Raw genomic sequence first — 14,815 nt, forward strand, 5'->3', positions numbered from 1 at the left:
TATTGGCCTAAAACACAATTATTCATTGCCTTTGAGATAATCTATTGAAGTTTCTCAATTATCATGACCTTCTCCGTATTTCATAAATATATATACCGATATGCACATATACACATATAACTATATTCTAGGGAAAAGTACATTTTATATAAAAATGAAAGCAAACACTTCACTTCTGCTGAGAACCAAATAAAGCTAAATGTAAAACAGGACATCAAATGTTTTAATTTTAGAGCTGAGAGAACTCTTAGGGTTCCCATCTACTCCAACTCAACTCATTTACAGATGAGCAAAGAGACGCCTGGGAAGTTACATGACTTGACAACAAGCGCTTAACTAGTTAACTGGAGAGCCAGTTCTAGATTCTTGGTCTTCTGACTCCCAGTGCTCTTTCTACTATAACACAGTGATTTCAAGGGACAGGATGTTAGGCCAAAAGTACATTATACTATACTGAAACTTTAGGAAGTAAAAGAAAATTCAGTCAAGCAAACCTTTGTAAAATGAATTCTCAGAAATTCAAAGAATTGGCTTTATCAAAAACTCCACAATAACTTTTATCCTTCTCCTTATATAAAACTTTTTTTTTTTTAAAGGTGTAGGCTTATTTATTTATTTATTTTTGGTTGTGTTGGGTCTTCGTTTCTGTGCGAGGGCCTTCTCCAGTCGCGGGGAGCGGGGGCCACTCTTCATCGCGGTGCGCGGGCCTCTCACTTGTCGCGGCCTCTCTTGTTGCGGAGCACAGGCTCCAGACGCGCAGGCTCAGTAGTTGTGGCTCACGGGCCTAGTTGCTCCGCGGCATGTGGGATCCTCCCAAACCAGGGCTCGAACCCGTGTCCCCTGCATTGGCAGGCAGACTCCCAACCACTGTGCCACCAGGGAAGCCCTCCTTATATAAAACTTTTGATACAAAAATTCAAATACTTTTTAAAATACTTTCTGAGCCAAAGAAAAAAGTAATTGTTGAAATATAAGAAAACAAGTCAAGTTTGGGCTTTTTCTTATCCTGCTTGAAACCATGCTGATGAAGGGAAGGAAGATAGATATTAAGATAGAAGACAGATATTGCTAGATACTAAGCAAATTTGGAGCCAAAGGATTCAAATTGATTGCCAACAAGACAGTGTCACTGACAGATATCTGAAGGGGAAAAAAAAAAAGATTATTAGCTCCTTCAAGTTTTTTAATAAACCTATGGATTAAAAGGAGAACAAAAACTAGAGTTTTATTTGAAACCTAAGCAGTAACACTTTACTATTTGACATTTTTATTAATTATACTAAAATTTCATGTTTTCTACATTGAATTAGGTTGCCTAATTCAGTACTGCCACAAAAAAGATACAAATTTAAATGATGCAAAGTTGGAGTTGTCAGCCTATTCAAATGTATGTCTACAGTGACAAGCTGAGTACATTTTCTTAGGAAGAAAAATCTAAAGACACAAATACAAGATATTTAAGTATTATCTTTATGGAAGTATTTTAAAAATACCACCACAGTAGATTCAAGTGTCATATCTGACCTGCTAAATGTCTTAAAAAGAAAAAAAAAAGGATAAAAAATTTATCAAACAGTAAATATGAAGAATAAAGAAATAAAAATTGTTTAGCTGGATAAAGAGGTCAGAAGTTTTAAGAAGACATATGTGAACACTCATGAAAGGACTGAGCCAATAAAGCATCATATCCCTAAAAACTGGTCCTAAACTGGGGGATGATAACCTAGAGAGAGGCTTTAAAGCTTGTGTATTAAATGCAAACTACTGGAGAGGGAGGGAGGGATAAATAAAGAGTTTGGGATAAATAGATAAACAAGGACCTACTGTATAGCACAGGGAACTATACTGTATTCAAAATCTTGTAATAACCTATAATGGAAAAGAATCTGAAAAAGAATGGATATATGTCTATGTATAACTGAATCACTTTGCTGTACACCTGAAACTAACACAACATTGTAAATCAACTATACTTCAATTAAAAGGAAAAAAAGGGGCTTCCCTGGTGGTGCAGTGGTTGAGAATCTGCCTGCCAATGCAGGGGACACGGGTTCGAGCCCTGGTCTGGGAGGATCCCACATGCCGCAGAGCAACTAGGCCCGTGAGCCACAATTACTGAGCCTGCGCGTCTGGAGCCTGTGCTCTGCAACAAGAGAGGCCGCGATAGTGAGAGCGATAGTGAGCGATAGTGAGACCGCGCACCGCGATGAAGAGTGGCCCCCACTCGCCGCAACTAGAGAAAGCCCTCGCACAGAAACGAAGACCCAACACAGCCATACATACATACATACATACATACAAATAAATAAATAAATAAATAAATAAATTTTTTTTAAAAAAGGGGAAAAAAGGCAAACTACTGAGTCTTATATATTTTAATGCAAAAAGAGAAACTTTCCAGAGCCAGCAGGTGATAAGTGTCCATACTGATAAACAATACTAATCCCAAAGGAACAAAAAAGTAAAAGACTTAGGACAATGTAAGTTATCAACAAATGTTCACTGAGTTGAATTTAAAGTTCCATTCTCTCAATTTAGTAAAACGAAGACAATAAGCCTTGAAAAAATAAAGGGCTAAATAAAATTAAGTTAAAAAAACAAGGTGGGGCCCTAGAATAAGTTAGGAAGGTAACTGCTAGGAAGTTGGTTTAAACTAGAAGGGTTTCACTCCAGTGGGAAGTACCTTTGCTCTACCAGAGACCAAAATGGGGCTAAAGTAAAGAGTGAGATTCAGACTGGAAATGTTATGTTAGAAAAAATAAAGACAAGCTATAACACAAAAACGAGACCTAGTAGAAGGGCTTGCAAACAAAGGAAGCACCTCTGTTACCACCACTGATCTATGAGTCTCTATTTGCAATTAACCTCAACTATATATAGGTTTACATTATATCCTGAGCAGCTCACACTGTAAGGGAGAGCTTGCATATTATGCAGTAACATAGAGTTTGAACTGATCGTGTAAGGAAGTCCAGTGGGCAGGATAGAAATACTGCTCCCAAAAGTCAACCAACTAGGGAAGTGCTGTAACCCAAACCACACTGCGATTCTGTGAAGGATGATGCAAAACTCAACAGGGGGAGTGTTAGGCCTATTTCTCTGTGGCCCCTTAAGTGGGAAGACACGTTCTATCAGAGATGAAAGATTTATTTCAATAGAAGACAACAAGACAAAAGTAATGTGATTAAACTAAAGAAAGTAGCCTTCCACTTAAAATTAGATATTAGTAAGCATTTACTAACTAGAAAAACAGTAAGAAAGGGAGGGAACTTTCTAAAAACTTTAAAAAATAGGCTAAAAAAGTATATAGTTTAAGAAATTATAATGATAAATTTGAAATTCAGAATTCAATTCTAAGGATTTGGGGACTGATGACACAACCCCCAAAATTTAAGAAGTGAAATGCATGAAGAATCTTTCTTTTTGCTACATGCCTTTATTCTTTTCTCTAAATCACTGGTTCTCAATGGGGGAGACTGTGCCTCCCATGGAACATGGAGATTTTGTCTCCCATGGAGACATTTTTGGTTGTCGCAACTGCAGGGATACTAACGGCATTTAGTGGGTGGAAGCCAGGGATGCTACTAAACATCCTACAATGCACAAGGCAGACCCCACAACAAACAATACATCCAGCCCAAAATGTCGACAGTGCCAAGGTTGAGAAATCCTGCTCTAAATGTTCCCCCAACATAAACAAGAAAACTTAACTGAGTTCTAGTCACTACAACACAAAGTCACCTCTAATAAGGAAAACTGGAACTTAATATCACTATCATTGGTGGGTAATCTACCTGTAACATGCACTGAGACACCACACCCTCTGGAATCTCAGGGAAACGTTGTCGGAGGTCATGGAGAACCTGCATATCAAGCTGTGGACTGTTTTGCGCCATGCCAGAGCAAATGGTGGTCAAGCTTCTCTTATGAAATGGATGCTAATCGGTCTTCCAATAGTAATGATCTTCCAATACTGCAGTCATTTTCTATTAAAAGAAATTAAAGTATGGTTAAATTTAATTACATATTTCACTTTATTCAAATAGAAACCATCAATACATTAAAATGAGCAATCTAAAATAAGTATACCAAATTCTAAAGTTGGAAAATGGACAAATTCTACTTAGCCAAAGATTTTTCTGATGTAATATATAGCTTAATCACTGGCTTAAAAACAACAACAACAAAATTCCCAAACCTTCAGTTCCATTTTAATGCTTCAAAAATGAAAAAAGCAGCAGCCAGATTAAAAATACAGAGTATTATTATTTGGCAACCATATTTTTCTAAGTCTTGAGAAATCCTACTTATGTATAATCACTCATGTTTTCCTAAGGGCCATCACATCACTCCTCTAAAGTGGGATAATCATTTTGATGTCTGAAGTAATAAAATCAGGCAACAGGAATTGATAATAACACCACAAACCACACATGTCCTGTTTGCCTTACATTCTCCCTCTACTCTGAAGCCAAAAGGCTTGAATTTGAAGTCTGAGTAAAGCAAACCCAATGTCTAAATGAAACTACTGGGCAAACAAAAATGGAAATGCAGAATCCTTTGTTTTCAAAGATGATGCTGGTGGTCCATCAGTAGCCAGACTTGCCTAGCTAAGGTTTCACCTAGTTCTGGTGCAACTGGCACAGGTGCAAAGATGTCAGGATTTGGGGGCACAGTTTGAGTAGAGGCAAGTGACCCCCAATCTCACTGGTATTAGTCAAGTTAAGCACCCATGTAAATAAAGGCAGCTAGTGAAGTAATAATGAAATCATAAATCAAGTGGCACCATCAAGGATCAATTAACTGACCCATTTTTTAATCTATCGCTCCCATTTTTATAAGGGGAAAAAATGTACAGTGTATATATACCATATAATCTCATAATATTTCTGCTGTGATCACTCATGAGATGGTAAAATATTTTTAAGACTGAGAAGTAAACACCTGCATCTTCATAAGATGCACAGAAATCATGATTTTAAGATGCAAGTCTAAACCACACACAATAAGGGAGGGTCATCCCACACCAAATCCGTTTCTTGCAAACAGGCCCTGAAACTTTAAATAATACCATTACCTGGGGCAATGTACAGAACTACAGAGAATATTTTAAAACCTTAAAATGCTGCAGGAAAATACTGAATTACTTTCGCTGCTTTATAATTAGGTATATAATTAAAAAATAAATACCATGTAATCTCAAATTTGACTTTCATTATAAGCAGGGAATTTCATTTTGCATGCCATCTCTTGACTTTTACTGGGCATCGAGCTCTCTCTTTTCTTCCTTCTAAGCCAAGACTGTCAAGAGTAATTACACTCTTTGTGTCTACAAGGTGGCAACAAAGCCCCTATGGATAAGACTCTGCCTAACCACAGGTAAAAATAGCTATTAGGGACTGCTTTAGTGACTTCCAACATCAACATGGAGGATTATCTAGTGAATCTAAAGAAAAATCAAAATATGGGAAAAGAATAAAGATAACTTGCAATACGCACATACATATATAGGCTTTCTGGCCTCCGTAGACAATTCTGCTCCCTGCAATGCATTCCTTAGTCTGCTCTAATCTGGCTCAAATCACTGTTCCCACTGACATACTCTCTTCATCATCTCTCTGCTGCTAAATTCAGAGGATTTATCTTCTGGTTCCTATGCCCCTTGACCTTTGCAGCATCTGACACTACAGATCATTCCTTCCTTTTTTCAGCCTCTATGACATCACACTAGCCTGGTTTCTTCCCACCTCTCTTGTCACATTAATGTTTGCCTGGTTTGGGCCCTAAGCCGCCTCCTCTTCTCATTCTACATCCTTGTGCCCAGTGATGACGTCCACTACTAAGGTTTCAAAAACATTTAAAGGCTGATGATTCCCAAATTACTATTAAGCACCATGCATGCTCTCTCTTAAGACTCCAGACACATAGAGTCTACTGCCTACACACAGCACCATCTGGATAAACCCAAAGACATTAGTCAATATGTACAAAAGGGAACTCCTTGCCACAATCCTTCCCCAAACACTGTGTTCTCTCTATGAATGTTACTACTATTCACTCAGTTAACAAAACCAGAAACCAGAGTGTGCTCCTTGACTTCCCATTCTTGCACAACCAACTAAACAAGAATATTAAAACAAATGGGTGATGGTGTGCACCCTGGTTCTGCCATTTAGTAGCATCTAGGAAAGATACTCAACGTTTAAGCCTTTGAAGCTTCATATTTAAAATGGAAGTAATTGCAGGGTTGTAGTAAAATTTAAAAGGCAAACAGTAATAAGTCAGGAAGCATTAGTTACTATTATTCAAGGCATGTCTGAATGTTGTTCTCATCAACATTATACCAGCAACTTCCTGCTGCTCTTCCCACCTCAGGTCTTGCCTTCCCCCACATCACAGCCAGAGTATCTGTTTTCTAATCTCAACCAAACAGAGCTATGTGTGATCCTGTGCATGGATGTCCCACACTGCCTCCTCTCAGGGCATTAGCCCATGATCATCCATCTGCCTGAGATACTTTTCTATCTTCCTCCCTCCCACTGCTTCTCCGAGCCATATTGATACCGTACATGTCAGTATTGGTGGCACGTCCTCCTCTAAGGAGGCTTCCACTGGACAGTCACCACCACCCCCCAACTTAGTCCGGCTGCCGTAACTCTCCTCCACCTACTCTGGGCTAAAGGACCCTCCACTATGCTTCCACAGCAGGCTGTGCTTATCCTCACAGGAGCACCAAACACACTATACTGGAGCCACCTGTGTATCTGAAGGTCTCACATGTAGAACTGTAGCTCCACCTAGAATGTGTTATGCCAGAGAGTGGGGACGTACTCAAAGAATGATGGGAGCTTGTTACAAGGACCTGAAAGTCAGCTTGAAGAGGCTCCCACTGACCAAATCTGTGACAATTTGAGCACCAAAACAATTAAAGACAGTAATGAATTATAGGCCTGTAGAAAAGCGGAACCCATGAGTCCTTAGCCCAATAATAAATAGTTAAATACACACATACACAAATAAAGGCGAAGGGAGGGCTTTTGCTTAGTGGAATCCAACTGGTAAATGTGTGCAGGAAGTGCTGCAGCTGGAAAAATCATCATTTTGCAGCCATCACAGTACAGACTACTTCAGTAAAGAATCATCAATGGATGCTAAATCTAGGGGGAAATTTGGATGAAGTTAGGCTATATTAATGGTCTTAAAGTGTCTCCCCAGAGAACTGCTCATTAGCTGCAAGGGAAAATTTAACTATGTAGTGGATAAATCAAACAACATCTTGGATAATCAAAATTAACATCACCAATGAGGGACAGATGGACAGCGCACACCTCCAGATGTGATACCATGAGAAGAATATATCACTTTATAATATTCCAGTTAGGAATACGTAATCTGAAACTATTCATGAAAAAAGACAAAACCAAAATGAGAAATGTTCTATTAAAAATAAAAAGCAGGGAGTGGGAAGGTGAAAATGTCATCTTAAAAAAATGCCAATGTCATAAAAGACAAAGCCTAGAAAAATCAAAGATTAAAGGAGATACTAGAACCATGACAACTAAATCTAATGACTGATCTCAGACTGGATTCTATACTAAATGCAGAAAATGTTATAAAGAAATGAATGGATCAATTGACAAAACTGAAATGTGGACGGTACATTAGGAAAAGTATTCTACCAATGTTAAATTTATTGAATTTAATAAATTTACTGACTTGGTAATTGTGCTGTGGTTATATACGAGAATATTCCTATTTTTAGGAATTAGGCAATGAAGCATTTAGGAGTAAAGGGCAACTTTACTTTCAAATGGTTCAGGAAAAAAAATCAAATGTATGTATATATGTGCATATATACAAACATGCACACACACACATGCGCACAGAGAGAGGGAGCAAGTTACAAAAGCACAAAGGGAAAGGACTTACAACAAGATGGCAGAGTAGGAAGGCCCTGAGCTCACCTCCTCTCATGGGCACACCAAAATTACAACTATTTACAGAGCAACTATTGATAAGAAAGTCACGAATCTACCAGAAAAGATCTACAACTAAAGATATAAAGAAAGAACCACAACAAGATGAGTGGAAGAAGTAGAGTTGCAGTATACTCAAGACCCAGACCCCCAGGTGGGCAACCCACATATAGGAGGAGAATTACAACTGCAGAGATTCTCCCCAAGGAGCAAGGGGTCTGAACTCCACATGGGGCTCCCCAGCCCTGGCATCCTGCACTGGGAAGACGAGCCACCAGAACACTTGGCTTTGAAGGCCAGCAGGGCTTTCCTTCCGGAGAACCAAGGGCAGTGGGAAACAGAGACTCCACTCTTAAGGGCACACACAAAATCTCACACGCTCCAGAAACCAGGGCAGAAACAGTAATTTGAAAGGAGCCTGGGTCAGACCCACCTGCTGACCTTGAAGAGTCTCCCAGAGAGGCAGGAGGCAATTGGCACTCACCCTGGGGACACAGACACTGGTGGCAGTCATTTTGGGGAGCTTGTTCTATCTTATAGACACTGTTGTTGGCAAGCATCACTTTGGAATTCTCCATCTAGCTTATGAGCCACAGGATCCCACACAATCCCTGCACCAGTACTGGGATGCCTCAGGCCAAGCAACTAACCAGGTGGGGATGCAGCCCCACCTACCAACAGAGCAGCAGTAGCCACAGGACCCACTAGGCCCCTTCCCCACCCACCAGCAGGTCAACAACAGCTCTGAGACAACTTGAGCCCCTCAGCCAGCCCCACTGGGATCCAGCCCCACTCACCAGTGGGCCAGCACCAGCTTTGGACACCACAGAACCCGCAGCCAGTCGAGTCAAGAACCGGCCCTACTTACCAGCAGGCTGACACTAGATCTGGGAACCCCGGCCCCACAACTACCCACCCCTGAACATGGGTCTGCCCACCAGTAAGCCAGCACTAGCCCTAGGACACCTGGGATTCTGTAGCCAGTTGCCTCATGACCCGGCCCACCCAACCAGCAGCTGGCAACCACTGCACAAAGCAGGACCTGGTGCCCAACCAGACCAGGAGCCAGCCACACCTAGCAAAATGACATAGTCAGCCTGTCACAACAGAAGGACCCACACAGCCCACACCCCTAGAGAATAATAACTCTGGTAACCAGAGGGGAGTGCACTGCTGGAACACTTAGGATGTCTCCTACAAAAGGCCACTTCTCCAAGGTTGGGAAACATAACCAACCTACCAGATACATAGAAATAAAAATGGCAGTCAACAGAGCAACATGTTCCAATCAAAGGAACAAGATAAAACCCCAGAAGAAAAACTAAATGAAGTGGAAATAAACCATCTACCTGATAAAGAGTTCAAGGTACTGACCATAAAGTTAATCAAAGAATCGGGAGAAGAATGGATGAACACAGTGAGAAGTTTAACAAAGAGTTAGAATACATAAAGAACCACCAACAGAAATGAAGACTACAGTAACTGAAATGAAAAATACACTAGAAGAAATCAATAGTAGACTAAATGATACAGAGGAATGGATCAGCGAGCCAGAAGACAGAGCAGTGGAAATCACTGAGCTGAACAGATTAAAAAAAAAAAAAAGAATAAAACGAAATGACAACAGTTTAAGGGACTTCTAAGATATCATGAAGCATACTAACCATTCGTATTATAAAGGTCCCAGAAGGATAAGACAGAGGGAAAGGGGCAGAGAACATGTTTGAAGACACAACAGCTGAAAACTTCCCTAACCTGGGAAAGGAAATAGATATCCAGATCCAGGAAGCAAAGAGTCCCAAACTGGATGAACCCACAGAGGTCACACCAAGACACAATGTAATTAAACTGGCAAAAATCAAAGACAAGGATAGAATATTAAAAGCAGCATGGAAAAAGCAAGAAGTTACATTCAAGGGAACTCCAATAAAGCTATTAGCTGTTTTTTCAGCAGAAACTCTGCAGGCCAAAAGCAAGTGGCATGATGTATTTAAAGTGACGAAAGGGAAAAACCTACAACCAAGAATACTCTACTCGGCAAGCCTCTCATTCACGTTTGATGGAGAGATCAAAAGTTTTACAGACAAGCAAAAGCTAAAAAAGAGTTCAGTACTACCAAACCAGCTTTACAAGAAACATTAAAGGGCCTTCTCTAAGAGAAAAAGAAAAGGCCACATCTAGAAACGTGAAAATTATGAAAAGATGGGATCAGATCAAGATGGGCGGAGGAGTAGGACGTGGATCTCACCTTCTCCCAAAAATACATCAAAAATACATCTACGTGCAGAACGATTATCACAGAACACCTACTGAACTCTGGCAGAAGACCTCAGACTTCCAAAAGGACAAGAAAATCTCCATGTAACTGAGTAGGACAAAACTAAAAAAGAAAAAAAACAAAAGAGAGAGAGAAAGGAATCAGGAGGGATCCTGAGCCCCTGGGAGGGAGCTGTGAAAGAGGAAATGTTTCCAAACATTGGGAAGTCCCCTCACTGGCGGGAAGATCATCTGGGACAGAGGCGGAGCTTTGGAGCCTCAGAAGAGAGCGGAGAAACCAGTTTGCAGAAGGCAAAGCGGAGTGAGACCTGCAAAGACGGTCAGTGCCAACACCCAGCACTCCCCAGCCTGAGATGCTCGTACACTGGGGCAGGCGGGGGCTGGGTGCTGAGGCTCGCACTTCAGAGGTCAGACCTGGGGAGAGCACTCAGGTCGGCTGTGTGGAGACAGCCTGAGAGGGCTAGGGTGTGATATGCCACAACCAAGGGAGTATGGGAAGAAGACTGGGCCTGCCACAGAGGCAAGGTGCTATTGTTGGGGGGCACGCAAGGAAAGGGGCAGGACCACCATAGGAGCTTCTTTCTCCGTGTGTACTCTCAGGCAATAGGGCACTGCCTGCACAAGCTTTGGGGTGGGCACGAGCCACCGCTGCCACATCAGACTCCAGAGGTGGGTGCTGATTGCTGCCACTACCGAAACTTCCGTGAGCAGACACCAACCACTGTCCCCGCATTCCTGGGAGCATGCGCAGGCCACTCACCTTCACACCCCCATCAAGGGAATAACAGCTAGCACATACTGAGGAAAGAGACAGCAAGCATCCAAAGCAAAAGCAGCCCTCAGGCCAAAAAGATACTAAACCCACACAAGCTTCACGGGGATACTGCCACATATAAGACCCTCCAAAACTACAGGAGCTAATTGTCCTCCTAAACTCATAGAGTAAGAGAAATATAAGCAAAAGGAAGAAGCAGAGGAACTACTCCCAGTTAAAAGACCAAGAGAATTCCCCTGAAAGAACAAACAATGAAACAGTCCTCTTCAGTCTAATAGACACTGAGTCCAAAAAAACAGGTAAGAAAAATACCAAAGGAATTAAGAAAGGCTATCAACAGAAATGCAGATTACTGTAAAAAGGACCTGGAAACTATAAGAAGGAGCCAAGAAAAATGAGAAAACTCATCTGCCAAGACAAAAGCTGAACTAAAAGCAACGAATAGCAGAATGAATAATGCAGGAGAAAGAATAAGCGATCTAGAAGATAGAAGAATGGAAATTAATCAAAACAGCACACAGAAAGCCAAATGAAAAAAAAGAAAACAACAGAAGAGACCTATGGGATAACATAAACATGCCAATCTAAGCATAATAGGGATTCCAAAAGGAGAAGAAAGAGAAAAGGGGATTGAAAATGTATGTGAAGAAATTATGGCTGAAAACTTCCCAAACCTAAAGAAGGAACCAGATATCCAGCTATAGGAAGCACAGAGGTTCTCAAACAAGATGAACCCAAACCAACCTACACCAAGACATATCGTAATAAAGATGGCCAAGGTTCAAGAGAGGATTCGAAAGGCAGCAAGAGAAAAACAAAGAGTCAATTACAAGGGAACCCCCATAAGGCTATCAGCTGATTTCTCTACAGAAACAATGCAGGCCAGAAGGGAGTGGCAAAATATATTCAAAGTCTTGAAAGAGAAAAATCTGCAACCTAGAATACTCTACCCACCAAGATTATCATTTAGAATAGGAGGTGAGATAAAGAATTTCTCAGACAAGCAAAAACCAAAAGAATACAGCAATACTAAACCTATCCTAAAAGAAATAATGAAAGGTCTTCTCTGAATAGAAAAGAAGCAAGAAGATATTAGGAAGGAGTAAATCACAATTGGAAACTAAATTACTTAAATAAGCCAGTATACAGATCAAAAAGGGGGAAAAAAACCTATTTGTGAAAGTGTTGATAAACAGAAGGAACGGCAAAAGGGTAAACATGAAGATGTAAAAAAGGACATCAGAATCATAAAATGTGGGGAAAGAGAGTTAAAAAATGTAGATTCTTTTTTTTTTCTTAGAATGTGTTTGAGCTTATATGACTATCAGTTGAAAAGAAGCAGATATAGGAAGGGATTAACATACCTGAAAAACAGGGCAACCACAAATCAAAAACATACCGTAGATTCACAAAAACCAAAAAGAAGAGAACACAAGCAAAAAATCAAACCACAAAAAGAAAAACAGAAAGAAAAAGAAAGGAACAAAGAAGAAACGTAGAATCCACTGGAAAACAAGGGTTAAAATGGCAATAAACACATATGTATCAATAATTACCTTAAATGTCAAAGGACTGAATGCTCCAATCAAAAGACATAGGGTGGCAGACTGGATAAAAAAAACAGCAGCCTACAATATGTTGCCTATAAGAGATCCACCTTAGGGCAAACGACACAGAGATTGAAAGTGAGCGGATGAAGAAAAATATTTCATGCAAACGGAAATGACAAGAAAGCAGGAGTCGCAATACTCATATCAGACAAAATAAACTTGAAAACAAAGGCCATAAAGAAAGATAAAGAAGGATACTACATAATGATAAAAGGATCAACAAAAGAAGAGGATCTTACACTCGTGAACATATATGCACCTAATATAGGAGCACCCAAACACATAAAACAAATACTAACAAACATAAATGGAGAAATTGAAGGGAATACAATAATAGTAGGAGACTTTAACACCCCACTCATTATCAATGGACACGTCTTCTAGACAGAAAAATCAATAAGGCGACAGAGGTCCTAAATGATACAACGGTTAGACTTAATTGATATTTTCAGGACATTACATCCAAAAAAACAGAATACACATTCTTTTCAAGTGCACATGGAACATTCTCTAGGACTGGGCACATACCAGGGCACAAAACTAACCTCAACAAAGTTAAGAGTATAGAAATTACTTCAAGCATCTTCTCTGACCGCAATGGCATGAAACTAGAAAAAAACCGCAAGAGAAGAAATGACCAAACAAAGACCACATGGAGACTAAACAACATGCTACTAAAAAAACCAATGAGTCGGGACTTCCCTGATGGTGCAGTGGTTAAGAATCTGCCTGCCAATGCAGGGGACACGGATTTGATCCCTGGTCTGGGAAGATTCCACATGCTGCAGAGCAACTAAGCCCGTGCACCACAACTACTGAGCCTGCGCTCTAAAGCCCGCGAGCCACAACTACTGAGCCCACACACCGCAACTACTGAAGCCACACGCCTAGAGCCCGTGCTCTGCAACAAAGAGAAGCCACCGCAATGAGAAGCCTGCACACCGCAACAAAGAGTAGCCCCCACTTGCTGCAACTAGAGAAAGCCTGCGCACAGCAACGAAGACCCAACACAGCCAAAAATAAATTAATTAATTAATTAAAAAATACCAAAAACAAAAACCAGTGAGTCAATGACGAAATGAAAAACAAAATTAAAAAATACCTTGAGACAAATGACAATAAAAACACAATCATACAAAATCTTTGGGATACAGCAAAAGCAGTTCCTAAGGGAAGTTCATAGGGATACAGGCCTTCCTCAAAAAACAAGAAAAATCTCAAATAAACAACCTAACCTACCACCTAAAAGAATTAGAAATAGAAGAACAAACAAAACCTGGGGGGATTGGTTCAAGATGGCGGAGTAGAAGGACGTGCTCTCACTCCCTCTTGCGAGAGCACCGGAATCACAACTAACTGCTGAACAATCATTGACAGGAAGACACTGGCACTCACCAGAAAAGATACCCCACATCCAAAGACAAAGGAGAAGCCACAGTGAGATGGTAGGAGGTGTGCAATCACAATAAAATCAAATCCCATAACTGCTGGGTGGGTGACTCACAAACTAGAGAACACTTATACCACAGAACTCTACCCACTGGAGTGAAGGTTCTGAGCTCCACATCAGGCTTCCCAACCTGGAGGTCCGGCAACAGGAGGAGGAATTCCTACAGAATCAGCCTTTGAAGGCTAGTGGGATTTGACTGCAGGACTTCAACAAGACTGGGGGAAACAGAGACTCCACTCTTGGATGGCACACATAAAGCAGTGTGTGCATCGGGACCCAGGGGAAGGAGCAGTGACCCCGGGGGAGACTGAACCAGACATACCTGCTAGTGTCAGAGGGTCTCCCGCAGAGGCGGGGGGTGGCTGTGTCTCACCGTGAGGACAAGGATACTGGCAGAAGTTCTGGGAAGTACTCCTTGGCATGAACCCTCCCAGAGTCTGTTATTAGCCCCACCAAAGAGCCCAGTAGGCTCCAGTGTTGGGTCGCCTCAGGCCAAACAACCAACAGGGAGGGAACCCAGCCCCACCCATCAGCAGACAAGTGAATTAAAGATTTACTGAGCTCTACCTACCACCAGTCCCTCCCATCAGGAAACTTGCACAAGCCTTTTAGATAGCCTCACCCACCAGAGGGCAGACAGCAGAAGCAAGAAGAACTACAATCCTGCAGCCTGTGGAACAAAAACCACATTCACAGCAAGATAGACAAGATGAAAAGGCAGAGGGCT

The 14,815-nt window shown here is 41.1% G+C and overlaps 1 protein-coding gene across 1 annotated transcript in view; it reads right to left on the reverse strand.

Moving 5' to 3' along the window:
- Positions 1-14,815, reverse strand: part of TAB3 (TGF-beta activated kinase 1 (MAP3K7) binding protein 3) — a 105,384-nt gene that overhangs the window by 25,594 nt on the left and 64,975 nt on the right. Inside the window, exon 4 of the mRNA XM_068533702.1 lies at positions 3,795-3,986. Coding sequence (XP_068389803.1) covers positions 3,795-3,896 — 102 coding nt within the window. The 5' untranslated portion in view covers positions 3,897-3,986. The remainder of the gene's footprint in view (positions 1-3,794; positions 3,987-14,815) is intronic.

The sequence above is a fragment of the Eschrichtius robustus genome, chromosome X (assembly GCF_028021215.1).
Source record: "Eschrichtius robustus isolate mEscRob2 chromosome X, mEscRob2.pri, whole genome shotgun sequence".
NCBI lineage: Eukaryota > Metazoa > Chordata > Mammalia > Artiodactyla > Eschrichtiidae > Eschrichtius > Eschrichtius robustus.